At 48.8% G+C, this 20935-nt stretch overlaps 1 protein-coding gene across 1 annotated transcript in view; it reads left to right on the top strand.

Annotated features, from left to right (window-relative positions):
- GRIK4 (glutamate ionotropic receptor kainate type subunit 4) overlaps window positions 1–20935 on the top strand; it is a 315159-nt gene that overhangs the window by 275427 nt on the left and 18797 nt on the right. Inside the window, exons 13-16 of the mRNA XM_065882791.1 lie at window positions 8893–9002; window positions 12592–12765; window positions 16376–16541; window positions 17903–18128. Of these exons, the coding sequence (XP_065738863.1) occupies window positions 8893–9002; window positions 12592–12765; window positions 16376–16541; window positions 17903–18128 (676 nt within the window). The remainder of the gene's footprint in view (window positions 1–8892; window positions 9003–12591; window positions 12766–16375; window positions 16542–17902; window positions 18129–20935) is intronic.

Genomic DNA, 20935 nt, shown 5'->3' with positions numbered 1-20935 from the left:
TCACCATTTTCTCCCGCTGTTCCTCCTGCCTCTCTGATTATTGCCTCTTCCACCATTTCTGTTGCTTCCTCTCTCTCTCTCTCTCTCTCTCTCTCTCTCTCTCCCTCTGTTTGCCTCTTAAATGTCCGTGGCCCTTTTCTATTCTCACTCTCCCAATTCTCTGCCTAGATAATCTCACCCTTTCCCAAATCTATAAATCTAACCCTGACTGCTCCCCTAAATTCCAGAAGCATATTTTAAACACATTACTAAGGCATCCCCACCTGGATATCTCAGAGGCACCTCAAAAACAGTGAAACGAACTTCATTCGGTATATTCCTCCCTCCCCTCCTCCGCCCCATCTCAGGTAACGCCATCTCTATCCAGCCACCTGAGCTGTCCATCGCTTATCTTTCCTCACATGATCAGTTGGTCCGCTCACGTCCTAACTAGTCCTCAGATATCCTCTCTGTCTCCGCTTAATCTGCCTTGGTTCAGGCTCTCCTCATCTCTAACCTCAACTGTTGCCATTCCAGTGGCCTGTATCCTCCTTGAGGGCAGGTGTTTCTTATCCATTACTGTGTCCCCATCAAAGGGCCACTGTTATTGTAAGCATTCACCAGGAAGCAGTAGAGTGAAAATCATGGACTCTGGAGCCAGACTGCCTGGTTTATTCCCAGATCTGACACTCACTGGTCGCAGGGCACCTGTATCTCAGCTTATTCATCTGTGAAAATGGGTTGCCATGCACACTTAATGAGGATACATATGTAATGCACGTATAACAGCGCCTGACATGTGTACAATAAAGTGTGAGTTATTACACTTTTTATTGAAGTATAGTCGGTTTATAATGTTTCAGGTGTACAGCGAAGTGATTCAATTATATATGTAATTGAGTATAGTTGAGATGTTGAATATAGTTCCTTGTGCTATACAGTAGGTCCTTGTTATTTATCTATTTTTTATATAGTAGTGTGTATCTATTAATCCCAAATTCCCAATTTATCCCTTCCCCCAGCTATTACATTTCATAAATGTATGTGAACTTCTCCCCACTACCATCTATCCTCAATCCATCCTGCAGCCTGAGAGTTGTTTTATTTTATTTATTTATTTATATTATTTTCACAAATGTCATCATATCAGCTTCCGACTTAAAATCATTCACTGGCTACACATCACTTACGAGAAAAAGTCCAACCTTCTTAGCATGGAGAATAAAAGCCGATCTCTCCTGCTCCACTTCCATCTCTTTGCTGCAGGCACCTTCATCCTGTACTGCTCACTCCTTTTCCCATCATGTCAGCCTCTTCCTGTCTTCTTATCTGGATTCACGCTCATCTTCCTGTCCCTCAACTGTCTAACAAGGTCTTCCCTAGCCTTTAATACCCAGCTCAACTGTCTAACGAGGTCTTCCCTAGCCTTTAATACCCAGCTCAAATGGCGCTTGTCAAATGTGACTCCCCTAGATGGAGCTGATTGCTTCTTTCTCTGAGCTGCTGCCCTCTGCCTGTACCTCTATAACATTTATATGCTGCGTTATATTACTCTTTGTTTATCTCTCTCTCCCTAAGTAGATCCTAGTGGGAGATACACTGGGGAGAAGGTACCCTTTTGCCAGACCATACATTTTTTAAAACTGAAGTATAGTTGATTTACAATGTTGTGTTAGTTTCTGGTATACAGCAAAGTGATTCCGTTATGCATATGTACCTATATATTCTTTTTCATATTCTTTTCCATTATGGTTTATTACAGGATACTGAATATAGTTCCCTGTGCTATACAATAGGACTTTGTTGTTGATCGATTCTATATATAATAGTTTGCATCTGCTAATCCCAAACTCCCGATCCAACCCTCCCCCGCCCCCCCTCCCCTTGGCAACCAGAAGTCTGTTCTCTATGTCTGTGAGTCTGTTTCTGTTTTGTCGATAAGTCCATTTGTGTCACATTTTAGATTCCACATATAAGTGGTATTGTATGGTATTAGACCATAAATTTTTATGATATGATTTTTGGTATGGAAAATGTCTCATCCTAAACATGTGATATTTACTTGATAAGTACAGAGGGAAGAAAGGAAGGGGGAGGGAGGGAGGGACCTCTGATTCTGCAGGCAGTGACCACCACTTCCCTTGGTGGCTCACGGTCGAGCAGCACTGACCCCCAGGAGCCTGGCTTCTGCCAGGAGGCCCAGTATTCCAGGCAGCAGGATGAGTGACCTAAATAGATTTCTTTTTACTTTCTGGCCTTTACCCTATTGGCCTTGAGAACAAAAAGTGGGGGGAGACAGATGTTGGGGCAGCTCAGACCCATCCTGTGCTCAGGCCTGGTCGTGGCGGCCACCTGAACCCATTGCTCCCTCCCTCCCTGATGCCTGCACATACCACGGACAGCATAGCACCGACCTGAGAAGGCATGGGAACCCCCGGCTGGGGCCAGATGAGCTTCCAGGCCATACATGGAGGATTCAGCCTTTAGAATCTGGGGTGTCCCCTGGTACTGCAAAGATAGGAGTCAAACGACCGGACATCTGAAGTTCAAGACTCTCTTGATTTTTGGCATATTAGCTCATTTCTTCTTATTGAGAAGTTCAGTATTTAGCATAGCAGTGTAATCCCAAGGGCATTTTGCAGTTCAGGGTTTTATCGAATTGATGCATTTTGCAGTCCAGAGTTCTATAGAATTGATGCATACTGTAAGCTCCCAAATATCTGTGAATGGGAGAGAAAAGATCATAGAAAAACAAAACCATTCCCATTTGATGTTAGAGTATATCATGTCATTTTCTCTCTTTTTTTCTGCGGCAGCAATTTCCCTAATGCTGTTTTGCTCAGATTAATATTAAAGTAAGTTTGTGTGCCTCAAGCACACACTGACTACTGAAGCAAAGCCTCATCGGAGCGTGCCAGAAACCAACCTGGGATTTGACATTGGCACGTACAGCCCCCAAATGGACAATCAAGTTTAAACAATTCAGTGTCAATATATTCAAGGAGGTTGGGTGTATGTCCACTATATTTGTATGTTGACTAACACCTCTTTATTCATGAAGCACTTTCACATAGTCTCTGGTTTAGTACAGCCATCCCCCGAGGCAGGCAGTAGGATTCCCATTTTGCACAGAAGGGTTCTGAGGCCAGTCGTGGCGAGTGGTGCAGTGGAAAGAGGAAAGAGAGTGCAATGGTGGGGTGGCATGGAACCCAGGTTTTCGATCTCCAAGTCCATACATTTCCAAGTATCTATCTTTATGGTACAGTAGGTATATTTCTCTGTGTCAAGGTCATGTGTTAGGTGATCTTTCAAGATCCCTTCCAATCAGAAGATACTATCTATGATCCCATATAATGTCCTAAGCCAGCCAGAACATCTAAGGCTCCCTTGAAAATGTGAGTTTACTATTTTCCCCTCCGACGTCCTGCTCCACCTTTGAATAGCAAATGTGAAAGTTTCACACTCTGTTCTTTTTCTCTTCTTAACTCTTGGCTAGAGTCTTATCTCTAAACAAAAGTAAAAAAAAGAAAAAAAACAGAAAGAAAAGAAAAAAACAAAGCAGACAGTGATTAAAAAGTGAGCAAGAAATAAATGTCAACATTAAATGAATGCCTGGCATTTTTGCTGGATGTATCAGTTGTTTTTCAAGAAGGTCTGTTTCATCTCAGAAAGACTGTCTAGGAAAATGGAGAACAAAGCTAAGTAAACCAGTGAATCATTTCTAATACTGCTTAATACTCTGTTCTAAGAAAACAGAAAATGAATAAAGTTCTGTTCCTTAAAGCTAAGTAACATGATAGCCCATATAACGGAAATATGGTTCCCTGAATGTATAATCATGTTAATATTCGTTATTTATTGAGTTCTCCACTCTCAAGAAGTTCAAGGATTTTATCAACATTACTTTAGTAGTTCTCACATCGCCCCCTTCACGTTGATTGTGGTGTCCCACTTTCTGGAAGAAGAAAACAGCACCAGAGAAGCTGAGTGGCTCACGTAGAATCACTCAGCAAGGCAAGGTAGGGCCAGGTTTAGAACTTAGGTCTTCTCCTGCCAGATTTCCAATCAGCATAGTGAAAATAGATATGCCAGCATCTGGGTTATTTAGGCAACAAACCCATCTGGGTGTTTTAAGTGAAAAGGAATTAATTACTTACTTCTTTTTTACTCTTGGAGTCGGATGTGAGAAGTGCGTGCTAAACCAAAGTATCATCAAGAAAATCCACTGCAGACGCACTGAGGGAGGTTATCCATGGGCTCCTGGCACTTTCTTTAGCCCTAAAGAGTATTTTATTGGCCATTGATGACAAGTAGGAGTGGAAAGAAACCTCTCTATGAATGGCCATTTAGTTCTAAAGACTGGCAAAACTACATGGGCGACAGGATGCGCCTTTGTCATTGGCTGTGCTGGAGAAGGAGCGGATTCAGGGAAGGAAGAGAGTTGCTATCACTGGTTTGTGTGTAGGAAATGGGGATGAGGGTGCACAGCCCTTACATAGACACAGCAGAACCTGCTGCACATCTGAGCCACTCTGTCTTGACTTTTTGGGGAAGGCTGAGGTGGAACTGAGTTCCAAAGATTGCAATCACCAGCTTCTAAGAGCCAGCCTTCCAGAAGAGAGCCTGGTATTACCCTAATCGCTTCCCTGGAGAGCCCTGGGGGAACCCTCATGATTTATGTGTTATTACCCGTGGAAACTCTAGGAGCTATGGAAAGCAACTGTGGCCAGACGGCATTCTCCCTCCAAGCATCTTTAGCATGTGCTCCTATAGGACAGAAAAGAGTATTTCTTGTCCACTGAGGGAGAGTCAATATAAAAGGAAGTTCCCTCTTTTGTCATATACCATCTCCCTGCACCCCCTTCACTCGTGGCTACCATTAGACAGAGGGGGAGCAAACACTTCTATAGCACTTACTGTGTGTTAAAACAACCCATGAGGTAGGTTTTATTACTACCCCCATGTTACAAAAGAGGAAATGGAGACCCAGAGAGGTGAAGCAACTTGCACAGGAACACATAATTGTACGTGGCACAGCCAGGATTCAATCCTGGGCGGGCTGACTCCAGAGTCTGTGTTTTAATTCACTACCTGCCCTGCATTACCTGGCTCTGGTGTCCTTATGCATTTGGCTCCAGACTCTGGGAAGGCAATTACTTCCTTACTATAATGTCATTTCTTCTAGTACCTAGAGAAGGAAGTATCAGTGAGTTCACAGATTTTCTTTATGGATAAGAGGAATTTTCAACAGGCAAGGGGAGATTAGTACCACTTCATAGCTCCATGGACAGCTCCACTGCTAACATTCAAAGGGCCTCACCATGCAGGGATTGTGATTATTTGGTGACCAGCCCAGTCTCTTTCACCATCAGATGGCATCAATGATGCTGGCTCTGATGTGGTCAGTCTGAAGCATCATTGTCTCTGAGGTGGACAGTACAAAAGTCAAGGAACCAGTTTTCATTTCGGTGCCATCTAATTTTCCACCCCATCTGCAGGACTTGATCTGTCATAGACATTTGGGGCATAGACTATATATAACCAGTTATCTACCTTCAAAGTGGTTGTATTCGCCAGAAGGAACCAGCCCAACCTGTAGTCAACAGAGACATGTATAAATCAATACAAATGCAACAGAGTCATCATAAATGATGATGGGTATAAATAAATGATGTTTAGAGTACTTTAAGGGGGTGAGATTGAGTAGGTTGGGATTCTGTTGGTATTGGGAAGAAGGCATGGGATTAATTAAGGAGTTTATCGGAGCAAATTGCAAAGATAAAAAGGAGAGGGAGACACGGTACAGCTGCCATTTGAAAGAAGGAGAGCATGGCATCCCTATGGCACAGCTTGACAAATGAGCACCAGAGAAATTGAAGCCATCACCAGTGACTTGAGCAAGGCGCTTAATCTCCATGGGTCGCAGTTCTTCCATCTGTCAATATGGAGAACTGGGTACTGAAATCAAGAGAACATAGTGAAGCATTTTGAGTTCTTCAGAAGAAGAGCATCACCGTCATACATCCTTTGGGTTAAGGAAAATCTATTACTAGGAAGAAATGCCTGTGGCATGTGACACCTGATTTGCCCCAAGCACCAGTACTCAGATGTCTTTGGGGAAGGAAGCAGTCAAAAGCAACTGCATAGAAAAAAAAAAAAAAAGGTAGGCGGTCAGAGCCTTACAAGTAACATACTTCTCTTTGGCATCAGAAAAACCGCTTGGGCTCAGCCCAAGCCTAGGCTGTGCGAGCTCAGACCCAAATCTCAAATGACTGCCCATTCCTTGCTCTTCTGGTTGGCGTCAGTCAATCACAAGTGGAATCAGATGTTGCCTTGCCAACGTGACTGATACGTTTCCAATGGAGCTCTGTTTATGTCTTGATCCTTGTTTGTGTGATGTTCTATGTTTTATAACTTGAGTCTCCAGGAATTTTTCCCATGGCTGTGCATCATTTCTTATCACCCATAACCAAATATGGCAGCTTTAAATAGTGCTGTCATTTTCCTCAATTTCACTTGTTGTGATATAATCAGGTATAGATTTCTGACATCGAGCATCTAATGGGGTTTCAGATTCAGAAAGCTACAATGAAAGATTTTTTTCTCTTGGATATCTCTCAACTGGGAGACACAGAGTGAAATAGTCATGAGCGATGGGCGTAGAATTCATGTCCGTCTGCCCAGAGAAGCTCTGGGGGATAGAAGGACCCCAGGAGTGGCCCATGCGCAGAAGGTGTATATGCACCATGAGGGCCTTCTTCCCCCTTCTGGACTCACTCTGTGTCTTCCTTTGTCTGCCATTGGCTCTTAGGATGAAGACAAAGACATGGTTAGCCCGTGATGGACACAAGAATGACTAACTCTGCTGCTCTTGAGTCCTTCTTCCTGTTAGAGAATTTACATAGTGATAGGACCAGACATACTTAAAGGGCCCACTCCCCATTTCTCTCCTGTTCCCTTGCTTACTGGGCTTTGTCCCTCAAGTTGTTTTATTTTCCCAATCACCTGGGTGTTCTGTGCAACTCAAGCATGAATGCACATAAGGCAGAGTACTTGCAATTGGCATCAGAGGGCAGTTCCCTGGTCTCAGCCTTATTGGGAGAGAAAACCAGTTTCAGACAGACCACCCAAGGAGTCACTGTCACACTGATGAAGGGCCCAAGAACAGGTGCCCCATTGGCAGAGGATAAGCTTTGACTTCTTCACTCTGTACCCTCCGGACTGTGTCCCCAGATGGGAGTGTAAAAACTGTACTCCCAAGTGCTTTGGGAATTTGCCTACTGGCTTTCTGGGAAGGGATGGAAAGCCCACCAGAAGAGAAGTGGAAAATCACCCACGACTGGAGCTGTTCGAATACAAGGGGACCATGCAGCGTTGTCTCCCCCGCACCTTAGATGCTGCATTGGGAGAGCTATTGTTACCCAGAGTTTCTCAGCATGGGCTCCATGGTCTGGCTGTCCTTGGATAACGAAAGCCCAGAAAGCTGGTTGAGATCAGTACTGGCATAGGCAGCTGCCCTTTGTGTTTCTGGGGACCCCAGTATAAAAGTGACATATACCTTGTTAGTGACGGTAGGCTGTGCTGTGACTCATATACACTTGAGCTTGAAAGTTTACATGTTTGTAGAACCCCTGAGCTTAATACTGATTTTCTGCCCTATCCATGGACTTCCTAGATTCCTGGAATCATAAAATCATATCATTTTCAATTTAGAATGGTCTTTAGGGAGCATCTAGTCCAGCGGTTTCATAGTAAATGGGAGAAGTAAGCCTGATGCAAGACCAAGGCAGCCGTGGGGAGCTGCAGAAAGGGGCCCTGTCTTGACTGGGCAGCCGCCACTCAGCTCCAGCTGGTTGAGAATTAGGCCCAGTGTTGCCAGATCGCCCATTTTTTAAGCCAGAAATCTGGATTTTTATGTGAAATCTCCCAATCATTTAATGTTGGCAGTTAATCAAAGTGGGTAAGCACTGCAGGTAAACAAACAAGTTGTCTGTGGGCTGCAGGTCACCAGAGTGTCACCTTTGATCTAGTCCAGCTCCAACGGAGGCTGAAGGGGGGTGTGCACTTGCCGGAGACCACACAGCTGAAGACTGGGACCAGGTTCTGGAGCTCCTTCCTTCTCATTCTATCTCACTTTCCTACAGAAAATGCCCTGGAGCTTGGTCCTCAGCTCTCTGTTCCTGGCTCCATCCTTTGGCTCCCATGACTCTAGTCAAGCACGTCCCTGTGCTGGGGACAAACATTTTTCCCACAGCATCATGGTACCAGCCCTGGGCTTTGTGTCAGGAAGCGTGCATTTGAGTCCCAGCTCTTCTACTGATTAGCCCTATAACCTTGGACACATCTCTCGAGTGCCCTGGGCTTTGATTTCTTCCCTAATACAATGAAAATAAGAATCTGGGCCTCACAGCACCGGTTTGAGGAGGTCTCACTGCGCGTGAGATCACACTGCAAACAAATAAACCAAGGATGCCTGTCATATTAGCATCCTCACGAGAAAGAGGTGAGTGTCTGAGTGGGGGGCTAGCGTTCCATCCACCACCGCAGACATCAACAGTTCAAAAATGCTTCAGAGCCCAAACACACTGCCCCTGGAGGATGTGGGGACAGCACATAAGGGGCCCTGAGGGCTGTTCTGCTTGCCCAGCACAGAGCCTCCTTCATCCTAGGAAGTAACGAGGGCCCCCGGCTGTTCTTTTGTTTCATCTTCTGAGATCAGGGCTGGGTAAGTGTTTCAGAGCAGCCCCCTCTACACCTTCAGCCCTGTGTCATTTAAACCAATCACCCATAACCCAAGGCAATGCAATCTGGGGCCAGACCCAGGTCACCATCCCCTCTGCCCTGCGCTGCCCTTCCCAAGGGCCATGCAGACTGAATGTAGACGGTGAATCTTGTTTTTATTTCCATTTCCAGGGCCGCAGACCCGGCTATTTCTCCTTCCTGGACCCTTTTTCTCCTGGTGTCTGGCTCTTCATGCTTCTAGCCTATCTGGCCGTCAGCTGCGTCCTCTTCCTAGTGGCTCGGTACTCTCCTCTCCCCTTCCCTGTCCTCACACCGCCACCTCGTGTCCACCTCTGGGAACTGCATGGGAGGGGGTGGGGAGCCGCAGAACGGTGGGTTGAGAAGCCCTTGGCGCCAAACCAGAGGGACGGGAGAGGGACTCAGGACCTGAACCACTCTGCCCAGCTGTTGACCTGGCACTGCCCATCCATCCGTCTTTGCCCACATCCCCTACTATGCGCAAAGAAGACAGGCGAGCTTGTCCGAATTTGCTTCTGCGCCCCTGCCTCTTACCCCTCTCGTTCCCCAGTCTCCAGCCCGCCTGCTTGTGTAGGAGCTTTGGGACAGAGAGGAGGGGAGGAAGGTGGCAGGAAGATCACTCTGATTAAGCTCCGAGCCTTTGGCAGCCCTGGCATCCGTCCTTGCCAGGATCTGCTACAAAGTGCTGAATGACAAGAAGCAGAGCCTGCGAATCTGGGGTGGGGGACTGGAGGCCTCGGTGGCGCAGGCGACGGAGGCCTCCTCTGCAGAGGGCCTGGCCCTTCCCCAGCCCGAGTCTGTCCGTGAAAACACAGCTGCCTTGTTGAATGGGGACTGTGGAGGGCGGCTGACAGCAGGGGGGCAGGACAGAAGCATTGGCAAGCAGTGCTGAGTTGAGACAAATGGTCCGGATCAGGGGCTGGGGAGAGAACCAGCACCCCTGCCCCCACCCCCGGAAACCAGAGACTGTCCCTGGGCCTACGGAAGAAGCCGAGGAGCATCCCAGCAAGAGGCACAGAGAGGGTTGTTTCTCTCTGAGGCTCGGTTGGACCAGCCTGGGCTTCAGGAGAGCCAGCTGACTCTCCAGAAGCAGAACAAGCTCTTGTGGCTCAGGGTCATTCACTCAGATCCCCGATTCCCACCCAGCGCTCAGCTCACCACCCTGGAGGAGCTTCTAAAGGGCTGACAGTGGCTCTGGTCCAGCGGTCTCCTTTGCCTCGGGGCCACAGTAGCAGGGCCCGATGATTCTGTAGTGAACATTCCACCTCTCTGGGGTGGGGTCTTCCCCAAGAGCATGTCTATTCAGTGCTTGAGGGGAGACTGTGCTCCCTCCGGTTAGAAGATGGAGCCTCAAGGAACTGCGGGGTTCCAAACCCCGGGGCAGTTCCCAGCCTGCCCGAGAGGCATTGAATCACTCAGTCTGAGCCTCTTCCAGTGGAGATCAAAGCCAAGTTCAGGAAGTCCTCCCTGGCCCATGAGATCCAACCAAACAGGGAAAGGCCTTGCTTACAACCTGGTCGTCTTCAAAGGCTGCTGATGCTTTGGCACTCGGGCGCCACCGCCCCCCACCCCGGGCCTGTAGGCATTGCCACTGTCAAGTATCTGTCGTCCGTGTCGACTGGCGAGGCTTCCCCTCTGCACTTGGCCGCACTGCCTGCGGCTGCTCAAACGGAACTGTCTGCCTGAGTCCTGTCTCCGCTGCCCTGCAGTTCGCTCTTGCTCCCTTTGATTGAGCCCCTGTGTGTAGTAAGCCATGGCTCTCAGGTGACCTCGGAGGCCTGCAAATGGTCTTAGGGCTTGCTTACCAGACACACACACACGCGCGCACGCACACACACACACACACACACACACACACACACACACACACACACACACGGCTGCTTCACCACCCCTGCCACAGCCTGAAGCTTTTCAATCAGCCCTGGGGGCTTAAACAGCCCCTCTTCTCTGCCCTACACATACACACAAACACACACACACACAAACACACACACACATGCACACACTGCCCCCTAGGATCCAGAATTAACAAAAAGATTAACCAAGAAGAAACTGTACAAAAGGTCTGATCATACATCCTATATATACAGATATCTATAATATCCTATATACGTAATATCTGAGCGTAGGGTAATCTGGCCCAAGGTAGTGGCTTTCAGACAGGGTTCCCCGAGCGTGGAGGCTCCTGGAAGTTTACAGAGACGTGGAGGGGCGGTGTGAAGAGGCTGGACAGCCAGAGGCTGGACAGACAGCTCTTCATTCAGACCAGCTCCACTTTTCTCTTATATATTGTACTTCCGGGTAAGATTTTAGAGGTGAAAAGATATTTGAAAACCACTGCTCTAAGGCAGCCGTTCCCAAGCCAGCTGATACCACAGTCACACAAGGAGCTTTAAAAAACTTGAATTTCTATGTCTGATCGTCTCCAAATCTCTAGGGATGAGGCCTGGAAATCTGTATTTTTGAAGCTCACTTCCAATGGCCCGTAGGCTTGGGAACCACCGAGGTGAGGCACCACGGGTACAAGCCGGCCCCGCAGGCCACGAAGAGGAGGGGCACATCTTGGGGCAGGGGCCAGCGATGGCACATTGGCCTCGTATTCGGGAACAGGCGGCAGCGATGGGAATGTGGGCCAGCCCTGCAGCACGGCACATGCGCTCTAGGCTGAAGGGAAGGCCGGGGATGATGGTAACACCCTGTGAAGAGGCAGACCTGCCCTGCTCTGCTCAGCACACGCCCAGACGCGTCTCTCACATCAGAGCTGGAAGGCTTTGTGTGGGAGACAGGCTGGGGCGGAAGAGGGAGAGCATGTGTCTGGTGGGCAGGAAGAAAGGGCATTAGAGGTACCGCTGGGAGAGAGAGGCCAGCCTGAGGCTGCGAGCGACAGCGGGAGGGAGCGCCACCCTTCTCAGCCCCGTGTGCCCATCATGCTCTGCTGGGGAGCCCTAAAAATGCTGATATCCAGGCCTTACCTGAACAAATTAAATCAGAACCTCTGGGTGTGGAATCCAGGTATTGGCATTATTTCAAAAGTTCCCAGGGCTTCCCTGGTGGCGCAGTGGTTGAGAGTCCGCCTGCCGCTGCAGGGGACACAGGTTCGTGCCCTGGTCCGGGAAGATCCATGTGGGCCCGTGAGCCATGGCCGCTGAGCCTGCGCGTCCGGAGTCTGTGCTCCGCAACGGGAGAGGCCACAACAGTGAGAGGCCCGCGTACCGCAAAAAAAAAAAAAAAAAAAAAAAAAAGCTCCCAGGTGAGTCTGAAACACAGAGAGTGTTGAGAACCAGGGCCTGTGCCTGAGGGACCATCTGGGCCAGTGGTTCACAAAGTGTGGTCCCTGGACCAGTGGCATCCACATCAGCTAGGCACTTGCAGATTCTAGACCTCAACCCGATGTACCGAATCAGACGCTTTTGCCGCGATCTGTGCTCTCCCAAGCCCTCTTGGTGTTTCTGTTGTCAGTTAAAGTTTGAGAATTACTACTCTAGGCCGACGGCTTTCAAGCCATGGCTCCGTGGGGCTGTAGGGTCTCTCTTTGGTCACTTTGGGGAACTGAAGGAGGCAGAACAAGCAATTCCCAGCCGTCTATTCTGTGACTTGATTTATTTTGAAAAAATTAAAATGTTTCTTTGATTAAAGAAAAACAGTTCCAAAACTGCCAACATAGTCCAGCTTTCTCATTTTTCAGGGGAAACACCCAAGTCCCTTAGAGGGGAGGGGCTTAGCCAAGGCCACAGGCCAGCTACCAAGGTCTCGGGGCAAGGCCAGGCAGGGGAGCGCCCTCACACCCTCAGCACCCCTTCCTTCACGCCCACCCTCCGCAGCACTGGTATGTGTCCCTTTCTTTCACAGGTTGACGCCCTACGAGTGGTACACACCCCACCCGTGTGCCCAGGGCCGGTGCAACCTCCTGGTGAATCAGTACTCCCTCGGCAACAGCCTCTGGTTTCCGGTCGGGGGCTTCATGCAGCAGGGCTCCACCATCGCGCCTCGCGCCTTATCCACCCGCTGCGTCAGTGGCGTCTGGTAAGATCCTGGGTGCTCCGATGAGCCCTGATCAAGCTTCCGGTAGGCAGGAACCTCAGCTCTGCCCTAGGACAGCCTCTGCCAGCTCAGAGGGTTTGGGGGCAGTGGCTGGGTGCGCTTTGTGCCATCTTTTCTCCTTCTCTGTTCTCTGCCTTGGAGGTCTAGATGCAGAGGGGAGCCAAGGCAGGAAAGGAGACCGAGTGAGAAAATGCCTTGACGGCCCACAGCAAAGCAGTTATAACTTCCTGACCTGAGAACGACCAGAGGTTGAGAGGCAGGGCCTGTGAACACATATGCAGATTTATGCAAATGTAAGCATGTAGCAGGACGTCCCTGCGGGAGAAATCCAAGCCCACGCCCCCTCCAGCAGCTTTCTGGAGCTTTGCCCCTCTGCACCTGGCTCTGGGGGCCTGCCGGACCTGTCCACCTTAGCAGGTGTGGGAAAACGCAAGCTGTTAGTAGCTCGGAGTTGGACAGGACCTCAGGGAGCAAGTTGCCATCATGGTCTACACGGACAGTCAGCCAGCCTCTTCCTGGAGCTCTCTTCTCCTCTTGGCAGGGCAAAAGGAACATGGTGGAATGATTTAATGTGTGGGAAAGTTCTCTGAAAATTTGGAAGTGCTACATAAATGTTTGGACTAATCATTGCTATTAGGCCATTATGGGGGGAAATGAAATACCGATGTAGTGTTGAAAGGCAAGTTTCCCATCCTCACTTAAAAACCCACTGTCAGGTTTGGCGTCACAGCTTATAGGACTTACAACCTTCATTCGCTCCTCTCCTTCTCAGCCCGTGTAAGCCAGAGGAAAAGGAAAGGGGCATGGGTGCTGGGGACAGTGCGGGACCTGGACAGTTACCTAGGAGCCACTGGACTGGGGCTCATCGGCAGGTGGGAACACAGCTGGGACTGATACAGTAGGATTTAAACCCTTGGGGCAAGGTGCTCACCCATTATCAGGTTGTGCCCAGGAGTCACTGAGCGGATCACTGTGGAGAGCTGGGTCTCGCGTTCCCTGGCAGAAAGGATGGTCTTGTCAGGCACAGCCACAGAGCTCCCTCAAAATCCAGGAAATCTGGGCAGAAACCCACAGATGAGAGGTCAGAGGCAGATTCTGATCCCATTCTGCTTGGGCTTTTCCTTCCAGAGGTGCTTGTTCCCACGTGCTGCACGTAGGGCTCCATTGCCTGCTGCCTCCACCTGTCAGCTCCCACCCCCAGGAATTCCCTGCTCCAGCGAAAGTCCACCCGGGTGCTGAGGGGAACCACCTGTCCTGCAGGCTGTAAATAGCTGGCCCCAGGTGGCTCGGTTACGCTGCTCCAGAGCGTCTGTGGAAGCGAGGCTCCGCCCTTCCCAGCCCGACCCAGGGGTGTTGGTGCACCCCTCTGCCTCTTGGAATTCTTGGTTATAAAATCAGGGCCTCAGTTAGGTTGGCTCCCTGGGGAGCGGGAGGTCAGAAAACAGGGCCATCGTGGCCTACCGTGGCACCCTCACCCAGAGCAAGCAACGGAAAATGCCACGTTGCCGAGAATGCCAGCTTCACAATGATAATGCCCCTTTCACCCAGGAGCAAGCCTCCACTGGCCCCTCTGGAGGGAGAGTGGGCATGATTTGCTTTGTGAGCAAAGGTGACGGGCTTGCAATGAGCTCCTTACTCTCTCTGACCCGTCCTTTGTGACCAGTGGCAAAAGCAGCCACGTGGCTGCCCAGGGATGAACGGAGGCCGGAGTGTAGCCATGGGGCTGGGGGAAGCTCCCCAGCCAGCTCTGAGGTCCTGTCCACACCCAGAGCTCATTAACCCGTGACAGTGTGGTAGAGCAGCTTCCGAATGCACGCCTCCACCTGGGGACCACTCACCACCACCACCCCAGCCTCCTCTGGGGGAAACTCATGAGAAACAACTTCCAAGAGAGTGTAAGAGCCCAGGCAGGAGCAAGGAGAACAGGTTTTGCAGATGGAGGGACTCCTGGCCCTTACAGGTCACAAGTAGGAAAGGTGGACAAATGATTTTCATTGCATCTCTACATGTCTCTGTATCTCACACTCATGTCATCCTTTACAGATTATTAGTCACTAATGACATATTATCTCACCTGATCTCACAACACTCCAAAGACAGGTGGACCAGACATTATTATCCCCCATTTATTAGACAAGCAAACGAGCTCAGAGGAAGTGTGTGGCTTTTCCCCAAGGTCTCACAGGTGGAACTGGACAAAGCCAGAACTAAAACCAGATCCCTTACTGGTGATCTGGCGCGTGTGGATGCGCCCATCAAGTTGATGGATGCCCCTGTTCCTTCACTCCTGGGAGGCAGCCTGAAGGAATTCTTGGACACGTGGCAAAGGGGACCATGGGACTTCCTGCTCTTGGAAATCCACCTGGAAGCTGCCGGCTGCTGCAGCCCCTGGCAAACACTATGCCTTGGTTGGCAATGTCTTCATAATGAGTGAAGCCTCATTAATTCAGACTCCACTGATTCAGAATTTGGCGATTATCCAACCTCAGTTGTGCTTACATATATCTTTGAACCCCTATAAACAAATGAATTAGGAAGCAGATCCATACTGCTGACCAGATGGTAGAAGTCTTGTTTAACCTACTTAAGTGAGCAAACTGGTTTTAATGACTTTAGCATGTATGCTGCCTGAGTTGCAAAACTACTCTAATTTTAAATAAGTCCGATCTGCCCAATAAAACAACCTTCCATTCTGAAATAGCATGACCATTGTAAAAGCATTTTTTTTTTTTTTTTTCCCGGTACGTGGGCCTCTCACTGTTGTGGCCCCTCCCGCCGCGGAGCACAGGCTCCGGATGCGCAGGCCCAGTGGCCATGGCTCACGGGCCCAGCCGCTCCGCGGCATGTGGGATCTTCCCGGACCGGGGCACGAACCCGTGTCCCCCGCATCGGCAGGCGGACTCCCAACCACTGCGCCACCAGGGAAGCCCTAAAAGCATTTTCTAATTCCAACTTCTCAGCAGTCTGAAGGTGCTTTTCACCAGTTCATCTTGAAGAGTTTCTGCTGTTACAATTTGTAGAACTGGTTCTAGAATACAAATTTCTCAGGCACTTGGCCACATGACTTTGCTTCTCTGAGCCTCGGTTTTCTCTTCTGTAAAATCAGGATAAGATTTTCACCTCCCTGAGTTGTAGGGAGTACAGGAGATAGTGGGTGTGGCTCACAGTAGGTGCTCAGTACATGGCGATGCTGCTCTGAATGTCGGCTGCGTCATGACGGGGCTGCGGGAGGCATCCCAGGTCTAGCTCTGAACAGAGCCTCCAGGGCTGGCACCCTTAGCTCATTCACTAGCTAATTACTCACCATCTCTCAAGCTGTCTCATGTTCATGGACACCCTTCTTTTGAGTAGAAACCCAGTAATCACCTCCTTTAGGAAATAAGAGAAAGAAAACCACTGTCTTCTTCTAGGCCACCCTCCCAAGCTGTTCGTTTCTGTTGCCATCAAATGCCCTGCCTCCTCTCTCTTCCCCCACTAAGCCCCTCAGAAGAGGGCCACCTGGTCTCTCCCGTGTCGCAGCAGGACTGGGGAGGGGGTTTAAGACTCCTGGGCTGCCCCGGCAATGATGACGTCTTGGTCTTTTCCTACATAGGTGGGCATTCACGCTGATCATCATCTCATCCTACACGGCCAACCTGGCAGCCTTCCTGACCGTGCAGCGCATGGATGTGCCCATTGAGTCGGTGGATGACCTGGCGGACCAGACCGCCATTGAGTACGGCACGATTCACGGAGGCTCCAGCATGACCTTCTTCCAAGTAAACCCATATGGTTGCTCACCAACATCAGGAATCGGGCAGAATAAAGTTGAGATGTCTGTCCACTGGAGATAAAAACATCTTGCCTCATCCCATCATCCCTTTTGAACACCTAGTTTGGAGGTTCTCATGGGGCTCATTTTTCCCCTGCTCCCCCAAATACCCATGGAACCAGGTCCCCAAAGCACTTGGGTTAATATCAGCCTTGTCCCAAAGTGTTATACATGAATGGTTAGTGCTACTTGAGATGATTTTAGTGGTAGAGCTATTTTTTAATTGCAGTGGTTTCATATTTATTGTAATGAGTATTAGAAAAAAATATGCAGTGACTCTAACCTGTACTTTTATTTATATTTCTGCACAAGATGAGGCTAACATATGCATTTAAATTTTTTAAGTAGGCTACATTTTATAAGTAGTGCCTAGACAAAGCAAGATTGGAGTAATACACGAATGACTAACGTGTAAGGAAATTTAGATTAAGCCGAGCTGGTTTCGTTGATCCCAGACTAGATAGATCTCAGATCAGGACCCTTTTGGCTTCTCCGAGGTTCCCTTGCAAGGCTCAGGAGCCGGCCCTGCCACAATGGTGTGTCAGCTGGCAGGCTACCAAGGCAGGCAGAGCCGGGCCAGGCATAGGAGTAGTTTGCATTTGCTTCAGGCTCTCTAGGGAAGCAGATTCCCCTGGAGTCAGTGAGTGTCTATCCAACCTATGACCCAAGAAGTTCATTATCACACTAAACAAGTCCAAGGCCTTCCGTTTTCTGTTTCCCATGCAAGTCTCAGGGGTACTGGCACAGGGACCAGTGAAGACATCATGCAGACACAGGGTTTGGCTAGACCCCCAGGATTCTCTCAGTCTTGTTATCATTTGTAAACTAGAAGCCAACATTGGATATGTGATTGACAGATTAGTTTAGGGTTGATAGAGAAGAGCCGGCACTGCTCCTTCAGATGACGTCTCTTAAAAGTCCAGAATGAACCTGAGTTTGCTGCCTCTGCACTGAAGGACAGTAGAGGACACAGCCAGAATTTCCATTCTCACTTTGGTCAGGACATGGAGGTTGGCAACGGAAGATGGGTGGATGAAGCAGAACCAATGATCGAAGCAGTAGGCGGAGTTTACACACCTTCAGACCCTGTTCCTTCTTTGTCTTTGTAAAAGGTATCAGAGGCACAACCCTCTCCACCTGCCTTTCAGCAGTGACGTTGTGAGGTGAAAGGGAACGGGTTCTTGAGTATAAGGAGGGGACTGGGTAGCAGAAGGGCCAGAATTTTAGGGGCCGCTTGGATGCCCTCCCTCTCCAGGCCACCATCTCCTTTCTCTTTCCTCAACCTGCTTCCCTGCGTTCTTTTCCCAGAATTCCCGCTATCAGACCTACCAGCGCATGTGGAATTACATGTACTCCAAGCAGCCGAGTGTGTTCGTGAAGAGCACGGAGGAGGGGATCGCCAGGGTGTTGAATTCCAACTACGCCTTCCTTCTGGAATCCACCATGAACGAGTACTATCGGCAGCGCAACTGCAACCTCACTCAGATTGGGGGCCTGCTGGACACCAAGGGCTATGGGATTGGCATGCCAGTCGGTATGCGGGAGAGGAACAGCCTCTTCGGGTAGCTCCGCCCAGGCAGGCTCCGGGTAGTGCAAACGGTCGAATGCAGCCTTGAAGTCGACAGCCCCTGTTTCTAGAACCAGGTTCACAGGGACTTGAGATGGGCATTCTTAAGGTTTTAAAAAAAAGCCAATCCACATCCTTCCAAGTCCTCAGAGATTAGTACCCAGTCCTTAATTATGGAAGGGCTAACTGATTAGTTATTGATAGATGAATTATTAAAGGACACATGGGTGCCCTTGGTGTATTTTTTTTTTTTTTTTTTTGCCACACCACACAGCTAGCTTGTGAGATCTGAGTTCCCCAACCAGGGATTGAACCCAGGCCCTTAATTATGGAAGGGCTAATTGATTAGTTATTAATAGATTAATTATTAAAGGGCACATGGATGCCCTTGGTGTATTCTTTTTTTTTTTTTTTACCACACCACACAGCTAGCTTGTGAGATCTGAGTTCCCCAACCAGGGATTGAACCCAGGCCCTGGGCAGTGAAAGCATCGAGTCCTGCCCTTTGGCCATTTCTCTGATGTCCGCCATCTCTACTAGCAGTGGAAAGGAGATGGAAGAGATGGTAGGACTCAAGTGAATTAATTTTGCTATTAGTGTCCCTGGTGACAGGTTTACTACGAAAGGGGACTGATGTGATCGGAGGAGGTGGCTTTCACATCATCTGTGGATCTCACTGGTCCATCTGCTCTGGGTCAGAGCAGGGAGCTGAGAGTGGGCAGGAAAGCTCTGGCATTCACCTTGCTGACTGCGCCGTCGGTTTGTTATAGGAAGGTAGAGATGCTTGGCTTCCAGAAAGGTATCCCAGCTGTGCCTTGTAAAGAATATCCCTGCTTTAGGCCTTCCCCTGCTGATGGTTCCTCTATCAGAAGGTGGGGGGGAGCATGTTTGTGACTCTGTGACTGTGGAGGAGGTCTGAAAATGTCCCCCAGTGTTTCAGACATGTACCCTTCCCACACACACCATGGAGAGCCACATTGTATAGGGCTGTCCTTGTCCAAGTCTGTCCTCATGCAAGGTTGTCCTGAAACCAAGCAGCGGGGGAAGAAGCAGGAATGGAGGAAATCATCTCATGTGGGGAAACTGATACACAGGATGTGCATCTTTGTTGGTATGTTACACACCACTTCTCTCCCTTTTTGTTTTTGGAAGTGTAGTTAATTTACGATGTTGTGTTAGTTTCAGGTGTAAGTTAGTTTCAGGAAAGTGTTTCAGGTGTATATCTATTCTTTTTCAGATTCTTTTCCCTTACAGGTTATTACAAACTATTGAGTATAGTCCCCTGTGCTATACAGTAGGTCCTTGTTGGTTATCTATTGTATATATAGTAGTGTCACACCCCTTCTCTTGATCGGTACCTAACTCAGAGCTCTATAAATTATAGGCCTCACTTATACCTGTGTCATGTGAAGGGCATGGGATGGAGTCAGGTAGATCTGGGAATGCACCCTGCTTCCTGGCTGTGGGGCCTTGGATAGGTTAGTTAACCTCTCAGAGTCTCAATTATCGCATTTTTAAATTCAGGTTTCTAATATGTACCTCAGAGGGTCGTTACAAAGGTTAAATGAATAATCTGGCCTCACCACAGTGTTTCATCACACTTAGCCTGTTAGGGGCAACATTAGTGCCCTCCCCACATTTTCCAATGTTCCCTCTGTTATTTGATAAAAGCAGATGACTTCTTCAAGACTGATCAGAAACCAAGCCACTGAATATAGGCAATAATATGGTTCACTCTTGAACTCTGTCATTTCTGACCCTAGTAGTTCTGTAAACCGGAAGCCTCACTCAGGGCACCTGCATACCCTCTCCACTTAGCATCATATTTCATTGATTTCATTAATAATATAGATTATGGGCCCCTTTGAGAAATTTACTGGTTGACGTTGTGTTTCAAGATGGTGGAGGGAAGCACAAAATGAACCTAAGGTGCACCTGGAAATACTCTAGCAATTTAATCAAGTTAACTGAACTGTCAAGTGCTTCAAAAGTTTTCATGGCACAGACCTGTAGAGTTGGCGTAAAGCAGACTGACTCTAATTCTCATCAGTAACCAAGGAAAAGGGGAGGCAAATGCATTGGTTCTGTGTCTGAGGTGATGCTGTTTCCATATGTGTTATCTTAGTCTTCTCCCACCTGCAGGGGAGATGTGGTTCTTCCCATTCTAGAGGAGAGAACTGAGGTTCAGAGCTGATAAGTTACTTGTCCAAGGTCACAGAATAAGTGGAGAGAAAAGCTGTGCTTGAGCCTAGGGGGCCTATCTCCAAATCCAGCATTTCACCTCTCAGACCGTGTTGCCAAACGGGTCCACCAGCTCGACAGGACAGGATAGATGGGGAAGGTGAGCTATGGGTTAGCCCAGGTTCTTAGATCAGCCTGGGAAGAGCATTGCATAGTCGATCGATGGGACAGAATTTAGGTCCAGGAAAGACGAGCATGTGTGTCCTTCTTAAGTGGAAAGTAAGGGTGTAACTATGGAATAAGCAGTGTGGTTAGACCCAGGAAGATGACGAGAAACAGGACAAGGAATGAGATGGAAAATTAGTCGGGTAGCTTAGGAGCTAAGTGGGCAAACACGGAGTAAGCAGAATAATCCTTTCATGGGGCCCTTGGTGTGCTATTGAGATTGGGTTGAAAATGCCTCGAAAACTGCTTGAAATGCCTTGTTGGCTGGATACTTGTCTCTAAACCTGGAATAGTCATTAGTCTCACCACCTAACACCATCTGTTAGGTCCAGTAGCCATTCACTTCAAATGTGTGGTAAGCACCTGCT

This window comes from Phocoena phocoena, chromosome 8, assembly GCF_963924675.1.
Source record: "Phocoena phocoena chromosome 8, mPhoPho1.1, whole genome shotgun sequence".
In the NCBI taxonomy this organism is placed as follows: Eukaryota; Metazoa; Chordata; class Mammalia; order Artiodactyla; family Phocoenidae; genus Phocoena; species Phocoena phocoena.
Note: the sequence above shows the minus strand (reverse complement) of the source record. Positions and strands in the feature narration are given on the sequence as shown.